Raw genomic sequence first — 12636 nt, 5'->3', positions numbered from 1 at the left:
ATGCACATATACAGCACTGTCTAGCATATCATGCTCAGGGTATACACGATAATGTTGTTGCCAATTCACTAATGATTATCTGCATTGCATGTTTTATACCTCAATAAACCGAAATACAAGTGAATTATCTCGTCATTTATTGTTCGTTGATTGATATTGACCAACAATGAGATCAATATTGTGACTTGTCGAATAGGCCTACTGCTGCTGCATTGTATTGTAACCTTCTGCTGTGCACTCAGTGCCAGTGACAAGTGTGGCACCAGTCTCTGACATCGTCTCATGAACTGACTTTAAATATACAGTCCGCTGCGATGTTTGGAATACGTCCCGTTGTGTATTTGCAAGATAATGGATGAATGTATGTGTGTTTTGAGTGGGATTTGGCACTGAAAATACATGAAAAAAAAAAAATGTCAGCCAGTTGACGGCAAGATAACAGAGAATCTGGATAATCGATGGCTGGATAATCGATGTCCTTCTGTATATTCGTGCAAGGCCAGCCTTCCTACTCCATGGTATCCCCACGTTACCAGGTCTTTAATAGCTGATGTAGTACATCTACCTTTGCCATGGCCGAAGAAGGGACTTTGTGCATGGTTGGCGGAAACGCCGGTGTGCAGTGCCCGTTATCTATCAAAGAAATGTGACTTTGGATTTAATATTAGATGCACGAGCATCCCCATGAGAGATAGACTGAATTTCATGCTACATGGAGCACATACAGCTGGAGATTTCTGTCAGTCGGAAGTTTCTCCAAAATTCTCTTTCTTTTTCTGTCTGTCTGTCTGTTTGTCTGTCTTTCTATTCCTCTCTCTCTCTTTCTGTTTCTCTTTCTATCCCCTTCCTCTCTTTTCTCTCTCTCTCTCCTCTCTTTCTTTAGGTCTGTCCATCCCTCCATCTCTTGTGCCTGCAGTAGCAATGTGAGGTGCTGTTTTTGTGTCCACTTGATGCATTCATGTTCCATTTCCACCTCCCGAACAAAAAGAAACAAAGAAAAAACAATGAATGCAAAGAAAAGAGAGAGAGAGAGGGAGAGATGGGGAGAAAAACCAGATGGGCATGAAATTTGAGAAGGATCGCATTTTGCGCATTTCCGGCTCTGATTTGCAGAAGGCGAGACAAACTCTGCGTGCGACTCGCAGCTGCACACCTTTAATAGCAGAGATGCGTTGCGTGATGTGCGTTGTACGTCTAGACATGTCAGGATGTGACATTATGGTGAATGCGTTTGCGAGGGTGGCACGGGATTAGAATTGAAGTTATATTTGATTTGCTTGAAATCTCCTTAACGTTGGCAGCGTGCAGTGGGTGAACATTAGGGAAAGGGGCTAGTGACGGGGGACGAGGTAGGGGTGAGAACGAGGGCTTTATGTTATTATTTAGATCTCTGGGAAGGATGCTGATGTCTCTCAGATGCCATATTTACTGTGTGGATCATATTTGTAAATGGAGGAAAAAGAGATTTTCCATTATAGTGATTGTACACATCTGTCTTCTATATATGACGAGTTTAGATGCAAAAACTATATCCATTTTAATCAACTTAAATGTGAAAGAGCACGTAATTCCAAAAGGGATTCAATGTTTATTTGATGAAAATCGGTTTTGAAATAGCTGAGATGTCCAAAACAGAGTAATCCTAATAAAATGTGGGACCCACCTTTTATTATGATCACTTTGTTTTACTTTGTTTTTGGATGTCTTAGCCATTCTGAAACCATTTTCATTACATAAACTTTGAATCCCATTAGGAATGGTTTGCTCTGTACTATTCCATGAGGGGTTTCTTGGGATCTCACAAAACGTTAAAAGCCCAATCCTCATCTCCACCAATACTGTACCAACCCTTTAAGATATTTGAGATTGAAGCTGCTGAATAACTAAGAAAATAACTGGTAATTTTGATGACATTCTCAAAATAGTTCCTGTTATGTAACGAGTGCATCATCATTGAAAGAGAACCTAATACTTGAAAAAAACAAAACACTTTGATAGTGTTATCAGTTTTTGCATTCAACCTCTTCATATGCTAATCCATGTTTATGTCTATAGCATATTTTTTTTTCCTCATTTCACTTCTAAATAGGGCACTTTGCTTCAACAAAAGCTGTTCTGCAAATCTGTGGTCAAAGTAATAGCGATCACAATATATACAATAAAAATGGACAAATAACATTGGAAAAACTCAGAATAAGTAAGACCAAGAAATCATTCAACAAGTAGCAATAGCAACTCACAAGTGTACCAGGTGGGATATGAGTATAATGATAATAATAATAATAATAATGATAATAATAATGATGATGATGATGATGATGATGATGATGATGATGATGATGATGATGATGATGATGATGATGATAATAATAATAATAATAACAACAATAATGATACAGACATTTATAATGTATAATGTGCAACATGTGCCTCCTAAAAGAAAAGTAGACCAAATGTGCATTTATAGCTTTCGCTTGAAGTCACTGACAGTGTCACAATCCTTCACGGAGTCTGGGAGTCTATTCCAAAGGAGGGGAGCTGCTGACATAAATGCTCTGTCTCTCCATGATCTTTTAGTTTTGGGGATGAGTATGGGATACTTATACTTGTAGTTATCATGTTTATGTTTATATTTTGATGTGGACAGACCGAATGTAAAAGAAATGTGTATGCAAAATGCTGCCTACATGTACATATGTGACCGTGCACCTCAAAACGAACATAAAGTCGCACACACTGATTTTGCGTGAGGACTGAATATAAGTGAAATGGGTCAACCTAGCCGAACTTGACTTTTTCATATTTTCTGAAAGAGCGGGTCTTCTTTTACAATATGCTAAAATTTGGTATCATAAAACGGGCAGGAAAGTGTGTTTTTTAGCAGTTTATCTCGAACATTTTTGGTAGAATAGTGTGATTAGGTGTGTCTTTAGAATCCCTTTTTCATTTCTGAAAAACCTTGTCCACACTCTTCACTTTCAACTCTAATAACGTTTGAAAGGATAGTGCTACTGCTTTGAAAGTTAGCATTAATTTTGGACAGAATGTGTTAATGAGGCATGCTTAATTTCAGTTCAATCTGATAATCCCTTCATTGTTGTTACTCTGGTGGTTTAGTTCCTGTTTTTTGTCCCATTCATCGCACAGCCAGCACGGTTTGGTAGAGATTAAGCGCTTGAATAGACACTGTACTTCAGAGCCTCTTTTCTCAGTTCACACTTTTCCTGAGTTTGTGCTTTCTTTCCAATATTTAGATAGGTTAGGAGAGTCCATTTGATTTGAGTTATACATCATTTTAAAGCTTAAAGTCTGCTCCTTCAGAATATGGTCTTAACTAAAAATGCATGTCTGGCGACTTTTTGTTTGTTTTGAGGTGCAGGGTCACATATATGGCCAGTTGTGTGTGAGTGTGTCTGTTTGCGTGTGTGTGTGTGTGTGTGTGTGTGTGAGTGAGAAGGAAAAAGTATTTTTGAAGTGACAATCAGAGATTGATTTGTTGACACATTTTACTCAGTTGTCTCTCTAGTCAAATGAATTAGTGTAGTAAAGCGATTGGCACTGACCACTTTCTCTTGTTTTTCTTCTCTTCCTCTGTGTGGTCATCTCTGACCCATCTGCAGGGCCATGATTGAGGACAGTTACCACAAGAGTGTCAGCAAATTAGCCAAATCCACCAGCAATTTCTCGCAGCTTGGGTGAGTGTTTTGCGATCTGTGGCTGCGGCGACAGCGGCTCCGATCTGCGACCCCGCATTTCGCCTGTGATGTCCCAATTAGAGATACTCCCCGTCCCTTTTTGTTTGATATCGGCTCGGACGGTCAGTTTGAGTGCTTTGCAAATTGGGTGCACTGCGACCTCTAGGGATGGGGGTGGGGAGCTGAATCACGGGGGATTGAGTCTTGTGCATGGACACGGAGCAGACTTCCATCAAACTCATTAACAGCACGCTTGTTCTCTTTACCATGACCCCCATTGATTTTGTGACTCGGCACTATGTCACATGGTTTAAAAGGGGGAGGTGTAATACTGACCGTAACAAAATGACTCATTGAAACAACAACAAACGCATTACACTCTGAAGAAACAGGTGAAAAAAAGTTGTCTCATAGCATAGTGTGTTGTTGCAAAGGAGAAATATGATGTCTGTTATGGATTTCTCTATGTGCAAACATTAATTTTGAAAGTTTAAATTACGAAAAAATAGGAATTTATCATATAATTATTTGAATAAAAACAAGTGGAAATGAACTCACTTGTTGCAACGTTATGCCAATTATCAGTTGGCTTCTTTGGGTGATAAAGCTCCCGTTGATGAATGAATGAGAAGAATTTACATTGATCAGTCAATAAGGGATTGATCTGCTGATTAAATAATACACAAATTCTTTTTCTCTTTGTCACTATTCCTCCATTTCAGTCCTTCCATTTCTACAACTGTTTGCCCCATATGATGAAATAATCTTCAACAAGCAAACAATTCTTGTAGAATAAGACAATGCAATGTAGATCATAATCAATAGATTGATTTCCTTTGTTCCAGCCACAAACATCAGCATTCACCCCCCCCCCCCCAGTCATTTTTTTTTCTGCAATTGTAAAAGTCTCCAACAACTCTTTTGATCAGTGTAGAGAAATAAACTTTTATTTTCCCAGGAAAAGGAAGATTTTTTTTTTTCAAGGTTGTTATAACCGAAAATAAGTCAATGATGGGAGTAAACCACAAATCTTCACTTCGGTGAATTGTGCCGACCATCAATTGTCAATCGTTCCCGCCAAAGAGATTCCCCATATATTGACGCTCGAATTCCTGTGCAGGTATTTGGTCTGTTTAGGCTGAGCAAATATTTTGTCTGGGCATAGATGAATGGGGTGTTATTCAGCTGTGTTAAAACGTGGTCTGTTGGTTGCTCTTTAACGAACCCACATCCGTCTTACCTTCACCATAGTTTCTTTTTCGTTCTCTCTCCCTCTCTTTCTCTCTATTAGTCTCTCTGTCTTTTACACTGTCATACATAATTGATATACTGTTTCATTTTCATTTTCTGTATGAGTCAGGTGTACTTGGACTTGAAATGTTTTATACATTGTAGCTCCAATTCCATATCAAGATTTTGCGAGCTGTTTAAATCACCAGTACAACTGTACTACACTGTACTTTAGCAGCAAGAACTACTTTGGAAGAACTGAACAGATTTCCTGTTCGTGGATTCTATTTCCATAATTAGTCATATTTCATATTCGTAATTGCTTGGATAATCAACACAAAATGTACAGAAACTTGCCTTCAAAAGGCTAGTATCCTTTGTGGTACCATACCAACAAGGATGTGCATGTGTGGGACTAGTGCAAATGTTTCTTGCCAATGAAAATACTCTTTCAGAAACATGGTTAATGTTGGTCTTTCATGAATATGAGTCCTAAAATATTTGCAGCAATTGCAGAATATTCTAACCTGTGCCAGATCTATAGCAGCACATGTAACACGATGACTGTCAATGACCAAAACAAAATTTATAGTACCTTGGTACTTGAATGTACAATTGTAGTTATCATGATGAGTAAAACCTTTTAAGTCATCACTATGTATTCATTATCGTGATGATTTACTATTGTAACTTCTATCACTGTTTTGTGACTCATACATCATCTCTGAGGTTAAAAATCACTAACTTTTCTCCTGAAAAAGGTAACATTTTGTTTCTCACGACACGACTGTGGTGCTCGATGGCACGCAAATTCAACCACTTGTGAAATGATCTTTCAAGGTGCATGGAAATTCGTCATCCATTTGCGAAATTATCGTTCGAGTCCGAATTCCTCATATTTATTCCATAGACAATATGTCCTTGAGAATGGGATGCTTATTTTTCCAACTACACATTGTGCTTGTATATTTCAAGATTTGTATAAATGGAAGGCCGAAATTTCTGCTCATCTCCTCTCCCTCCGCTCCAGCACGTTTGCCCCGTTCTGGTCGGTGATAAAGTCGGCGACAGACAAGCTGGCCACGTCCCACCAGAAGCTGGTCCAGAAGCTACAGGACATCGTCAAGGAGATTCAGAAGTATGGGGACGAGCAGCACAAGAAGCACAAGACGGTAAAAAAAAAAAAAAGAGAAAAGAAAAAGCCTATGACTGTAAGAGCAGTCATGACCCCTGTGTCCCTCCCAACTGGGTTGTTTTTTCTTTTCCCACCTGGGGTTGGGCTGGGGAGAGGGAGGTTTGGGTGAGGGAGGGCCTTTCAACTCATCTTCCTTAGTTGTGAAATCCAGGGAAAACTGGAACAGTGTATAAAGATACCAGTTAAAGTTGTCAGATTTTTAAAGTGGATTTTTAAAAAAAGATATTTAAAGTGGTCAAAAGTTTTCTGTAATCACATGTTTGAGGGACATACATTTGTTGGTGAATTCATCCCAAGGTGCTGCTTAGAAATCAAGCTTTTGAAATCAATTGCTTTGTTTGTATCAAGTTTTCAGGAGTGAAAATGAAGTTTGTAAAGCATGACAGTTTAAGATAGCTTTTACATTTGCAACATTTAGTAGATTACTTTCTTCAATAGCAGTTGCAACTTCTTCCTTAATTTGTCCCTTCATAGGCGACATGCATCTGTAGTTGAATGAGTTTCCAAGCAAATGATAGCGTGGTGGTGTTGTTGCATTGACAGAAGGTATTTAGTAGTGAAAGATTAGGTATGTGATGTAGTCATCGCTGTACATGGTAAACATAAACCAGTGGTTTAAAAGCAGACATTGGCGCCACTCTTTTTATCTAGTTTCCTGCTCAGCTCCTGTGATTATCAAAGCTGTGATGGACGGAGATCCCAGTGCCAAATAGCCTTGACCAGAATAGCGGTCATGTTGCAGCCCTTAATCGCTTTTTCCTCTTTTTTTTGGGTCTTTTCAAGGGAACAAATTTTCAGTTGTGTTAAAAAAAAAAGCCCAAAGATTCCAATTTATGTCTTGCTTTTTATACCTTTGACATACATTGTACTCTGCTTAAACCAACTAGTCCTGGTGGAATTTTGCCACAGAAATCAATTACTTGTTGTTAAATTGGCAATTCTGAATTCTACTATATACCTTATATTGAAGAGAGATTAGCTTGAACAAATTTATAGTGTAATTCACTCAATCCACACAAAATCTGAATAATAATAAATGATAATAATACAATTTCTATAGCGCCATTCTCCACTCTGATTAAATGCTCAAGGCGTTTTACATCAAAGCAAAAAGACTGAAAATACAAGTACATACACCGTAACAAAAGAAGATGAAAAAGAAGACATGAAAGTCTGTCTTCAAAATGCACTACTAAACAAATAGGATCTTAAATTACTCCTAAAAGATGTTATAGAGCTTGAGTCTTTCAGCTCACGAGGAAGTGAATTTCACAGTGTCGGTCCAGCGTGAGCGAAAGCGAATAGGAAATTATTTTTTTGTAAATGTTGCAATTTTTAACAAACATTACAATATGATCTATGTGCTGCCAACGAAAGAATCAATGACAAATATCATGATGTAAAGTCATAAAGGCACGTGATAATTCTACAATTAAATTGAGCAGGGGTACTGTATATGGGCAAAACAGGGCTCACATAAAATGAGATTTCCACTCCACCACATGAAATAACTGGCATTGAATGATGAAGAAATGCAATAAAAAAAAAAAAAGGATACTGCATCAAATTGCATCAGATGTGGTTCCTGGCACTTAATGGGTTGATTACTGCTTTGGCACATCTGTTGAGGCTTGTTTCTTTCCGCAACAACCGACTCAGATGTCATAAAACTATCTGGCAGTGGATGGGTATTACATGATCCTCACAAAAGAAAAAAAAGAAAAAAAAAAAGAAGACCACAGCTGTAATTTATTAGTATTTGTGGATGTTTCTTTTCCTACAACCTAGTTAATGAACTATTTTATTCACCTGCTCCATTCCATTAAGTTTCTCAGGCAGGAATTCACTCTGCATTCATCAGGTGTTGCTAGGTCGGGCAAGCCTCCATCAAGCTTTGTGGTTGTTAGTTAATCTTTTGTGAACATGGCAGGCTTGTATCAAATAGAATCTGAATATGTTATGAAAGCAGTCTATAAGAGCACAATCGCCTTAATGAGTGGTTTTGTTGGAGACTGTGGCATTGTTCCACTTGTTTGAAAGTCCAAATTATCTTATACTATCTTTTTCTTCTTTTTTTTTGAGGGAATTTGACTGAATGCTATAAAATGAACACAAGTTGCAGCAAAAGGGCATGAGCAAATTTGGGGCATGCTATTTTGGCTTTGTGTAACCTTACCATTTACTGACCCCGTGGGTATTACATCCCCCTTCACCCATGAGGAATGGATTGGGTCTGAGCCAGATGTGACTTGGATGGAGTTCATATAGCCGTATGTTTGATAGTCATAGGACATTTGTATATTTTTATATCAGCCATGTGTAGGAGTAGCAGTAGTAGTAGTAGTAGTAGTAGTAGTGATTTGATTAGATTGAATTTATTTCTACTTTGTGTTCACAAAAGTATGAAACAAACTTAATTGAGTTACAATGATTATTACAGTCATTACTATACAATACGATAATAGTGATGGGTAGTGGTAGTGAAGTTACACACTTTCCATTAGTGGCTGTGTAGTGTGTGTCTGTATCATCTATGCAGGCAGGAGCCACCATTGCTGATCTGTAGCGAAATCTTATTGGGACAACTATTACATACTTATTAAATCCATCTAATGACTGTTATGATACCTCACAAGTCTGCGTTCATGGCTCCTTGGGTTTTAAAGGGGTGGTATAGTTTTGGGTGAGATGGGGCTTTAGGTCTTCATTTCTGTTTGTGAGATATGAGAAACCTTTATGAAATATGAATGAGTATGTAATTCTAAGAGGAATTCAAAGTTTATTTGATGAAAATTGGTTTTAAAACGGCCAAGATGTCCAAAACAAAGTAAAGCAAAGCAATCCTAATACAAGGTGGAAGCAACTTTTATTTGACTTTTAACTTTGAATTCCTCTTAGAATTGGATGCTCTACAACATTTTATTTGTGGTTTCTTAGAATCTTGCAAAAAGTTAAAAGCTCAATCCTCATCTCAACCAATACTATACCATCCCTTTAACTTTACTTTGGGACCTTTACAATGATTTCCAAAATTGGGAATACATGTACCTCCTCTGAATATTCATGTTGGGTAGAAACTCATCGTTTGTCAAATCACAGCTGTATGTCAGTTTTGTCCTTTTGTTTTTGTTAATGTCATGACAATGTGAGCAAGACTATCTCATGTTTCATTCCTTGACCAGGTCAAGATCGAGGTCCAGAGTACGGCGGATGTGGTGACCAACATTCAGACCACCACGGATCTAGTGGCCAAGGTAAGACTGATCGTCTCGCTCGGTGTGTCGGGAGGAAGGATGCGGCATACCTCATGCACTCATTGGTGGTAGCAGTGTCCGTTCAGCACAACTTTACATCGGATAAAGAGAAAGATAGAGAGATAGAATATATACTGCTAGAGAAAACAGAGGAGAAAAGTATATCAGCACAATTTACTTTGGAAAAGGAAGAAAAAGATCCAGACTGTACAGCTAGAAAAAAAAAAAAAAAAAAAAAAAAGGCGGTAAAAAGTATATCTGTATAACTTTCACTGGAAAGAACAAAAGATCGAGAGATAGAATATACGGCTAGAAAAAGCAGAGAAGAAAAGTATATCTGTATTACTTTCATTGGAAAGAGAGACAGATAGAGAGATAGATTATGTGGCTAAAAACAAACAGAGGAGACCGTGGAAATCGGCACAATTTACGTTGGAAAGAAAAAAAGACATATAGAATATATGGCTAGAAAAGAAACATAGAGAAAAGTATTGATGCATTCAAGAATATGATCTGAGAAGATGAGAGAAGAAATACCACTTTATAAAACTTAGATAGTAAGAATTTTTCATGAAGATTGTGGCCAGTGACTTAAAAAAAAATGTACATTTTCTCATCGATTTGATGCTTCTTATTCTGTAAACTTTGTGGTTGAATCACAAAAAATGGAGGAATTTATGTACTGACTGTTTGCTATGTAGGCAGAACTTTGGAAGGCAAAATATGTGATAAAGGGTGGAGCACACCTCAAATTAACTGTGCACATGTTGTTTGTATACATATATCAATTTACGACGACATATAGAATTAATGCAATTTTTTTTTTCCAAATGTTAATTCTGCTGACTCTTTCCCTTTAATAAAATGAAAAGAAGATATGGGTTTGGTATTCACTCTTGATATGGCTTGAAGTCTATTGTTAGGGGGCACAACCATTGAAATGGAGATGATTTGTACACCGCAGCCTGTTAACGCGACACCAGTCAAGCAGAGGAAATGATAACATACATGTACTGCTGCCAAAGGCTTGATGTAGAGGCATTTCATGGGCAATCTCGAGGGTGTTTAAATCAAAACTAGTCGGCATGGCAGCCAGTGGTCTCTATGGAAACATATGAGATTATCTTTCATGCGCTGACATAATGGTATGTTTAGCATCACCAAGCATGAGATCCTAATGGAATTGAATGGTGTGCTCATGCAGGAAATATTTGCTTTATTTTTTATAGTTCTCATGGAAAAAGAGAATTCTTTAAAGATAGTACATGAATAAGTGCATCTTTTTTTTTTATCTTTTTTTTTTTGCTATTGTCCAATATGCTGTCGCAGACATCTTTTGGACTGCATAGATCATGCATCAAATTCACCCCATAACCATACCTGCAAAATAAGCCACACCTACACAACTGTATGACACAGTGCCAAAAAATGATCATGTTTATGTTGGCTGCCAATGAGATTATCAGGGAAATTAGCTAGCTCTTCATTTGACTTTGACTGCAGAGATAAAAGAATAACTGCAATAGCATGATGCTCTTCACAGCTTTCAGAAGTTCCTTCTTAGTTTATACAAGCAAATCTTATCGTCAGCACGTAGTAAAAATGTTTATTTGGCATCTTTAAGTGGAAGATAAATATTTCACTACTGCTTTGCCACTTCATTACAGGAACAACGTGTTCGACAAGTGAGTGTTAATTTTGGGGTTGTTAAAGTCTTGTCATTTGACATTATATACTTTAATTATACATCAATCCATGAAGCAGTCACTGCGTAATCAAGTCATCACATGGTCATTTTCTTCCTTTTTTCCTCTTTTTATTCTGCTTCCTTTTTTTTTTGGTTTTCTTTAGTAAAACCAAACCATAAATAATCATATCCTTTCTAAAATGCTGCCATTTGAATTGAAGAGTTTTGACAGTGGCTCAAATGATTTATCTCTCCCGGTTTCTGAACCTCCATGTACAAACACAAACAAGCAAAAAAATGTGGATGAGCAGCTAGTCGAAATGAACACAAAGATTTGCATAAAGTGTAATGTATATCAAAGTGAGTGTCCCATAGAAAACACTGGAAAAACACGCAGCCATCATTTGCTGCATTATGTACACGTTTGATACTGCTACAGGGAAAACTTTTCACAATATAATTTATTCATTTATTTTTTGGCACTTGGCGTATCATGTGAGCCAGTTTTATTTGTGTATCAATATGTGGACGAGAACTATTCCATCTTTGATCAGTATGTCTTAGCATGATTAGTAGCAATCCTTGACATGTGTGTATTCATACTTTAATACGTAGACACTACTCAAAGAAAATAAAAGGGCTGTGACCTTGATAGTGACATCTATGAAAGAGAAGTCAGTGACCTTTCTCCCCCGCGTAAGGATAACGAATGATTTGTATCAGGCAAAAACTGTAAGTCGAAGTCTTAAACTCCAGACTTGTCTACATGTATAAGGGGCAAGCTCCACTCCTTAGATAAAACCCGCCCTCTCTGAGACAGTGCTAGCAGACTTCAGTACACATCCTCTTGTCCACTACTGCAGCGAATGTGCGGATTCTCACAAGAATAATTGTGGGGCGTTGTGGTATCATGGCAGCCATGTTGCTGTGTCATGCTCATGTCAGATTATCAGCTGCAGATGTGAAAATCTTTTTACAGAAAAGATGTTGGCTGAGTCCACTTGGCAGATGAGTTATGAAATGTCAGATATTGATGCATCCACAGGCTGCTCTTCACTTTCTCGCAAATACTTCTTTTGTCCTTCGATACTCAACATCCAAGTAATGATACGATTTGTCATACCTGGGATATTCAACATCTAGGATCATACGGGACAGTTCGTTCTCGAAGCGCACAACCTTTTATGTGTTCATCCTCTGAAATAACCCATAACGGCTGATCCCCAGAAATATGTATACCTCTTTTAAGAGATAGGCTATATGTATATTCATCTCCACCATCAACTGTCGCAAGTTGCCTGGCAACGTCAACAAATTTACGCGCATGATTTGTGATGAAACGAACACTATCTGAACGCCTGTCATTCATATGTCATGAAATGATTCTCGTCGTCTCATCACTCCTTGCATGATGGACAGCAAGGCGTCAGTTAGGATCAAGTGTTACAAACATGTCGTGGTGCATCATTACTGTCGTAAAACAGTTGCCATGGAAACCGTTTGTCACAAACTCACACCCATACATGTACATCATTTGTATGATACCATCATACTTTCATTTTTTATACTAACATA

At 37.8% G+C, this 12636-nt stretch overlaps 1 protein-coding gene across 1 annotated transcript in view; it reads left to right on the top strand.

The window, feature by feature from the left end:
- Nucleotides 1-12636, top strand: part of LOC140237207 (F-BAR domain only protein 2-like) — a 132985-nt gene that overhangs the window by 38254 nt on the left and 82095 nt on the right. The window contains exons 3-5 of the mRNA XM_072317152.1: nt 3621-3695; nt 5956-6097; nt 9303-9374. Of these exons, the coding sequence (XP_072173253.1) occupies nt 3621-3695; nt 5956-6097; nt 9303-9374 (289 nt within the window). The remainder of the gene's footprint in view (nt 1-3620; nt 3696-5955; nt 6098-9302; nt 9375-12636) is intronic.

Source organism: Diadema setosum, chromosome 13, assembly GCF_964275005.1.
Source record: "Diadema setosum chromosome 13, eeDiaSeto1, whole genome shotgun sequence".
Classification (NCBI taxonomy): Eukaryota; Metazoa; Echinodermata; class Echinoidea; order Diadematoida; family Diadematidae; genus Diadema; species Diadema setosum.
Note: the sequence above shows the minus strand (reverse complement) of the source record. Positions and strands in the feature narration are given on the sequence as shown.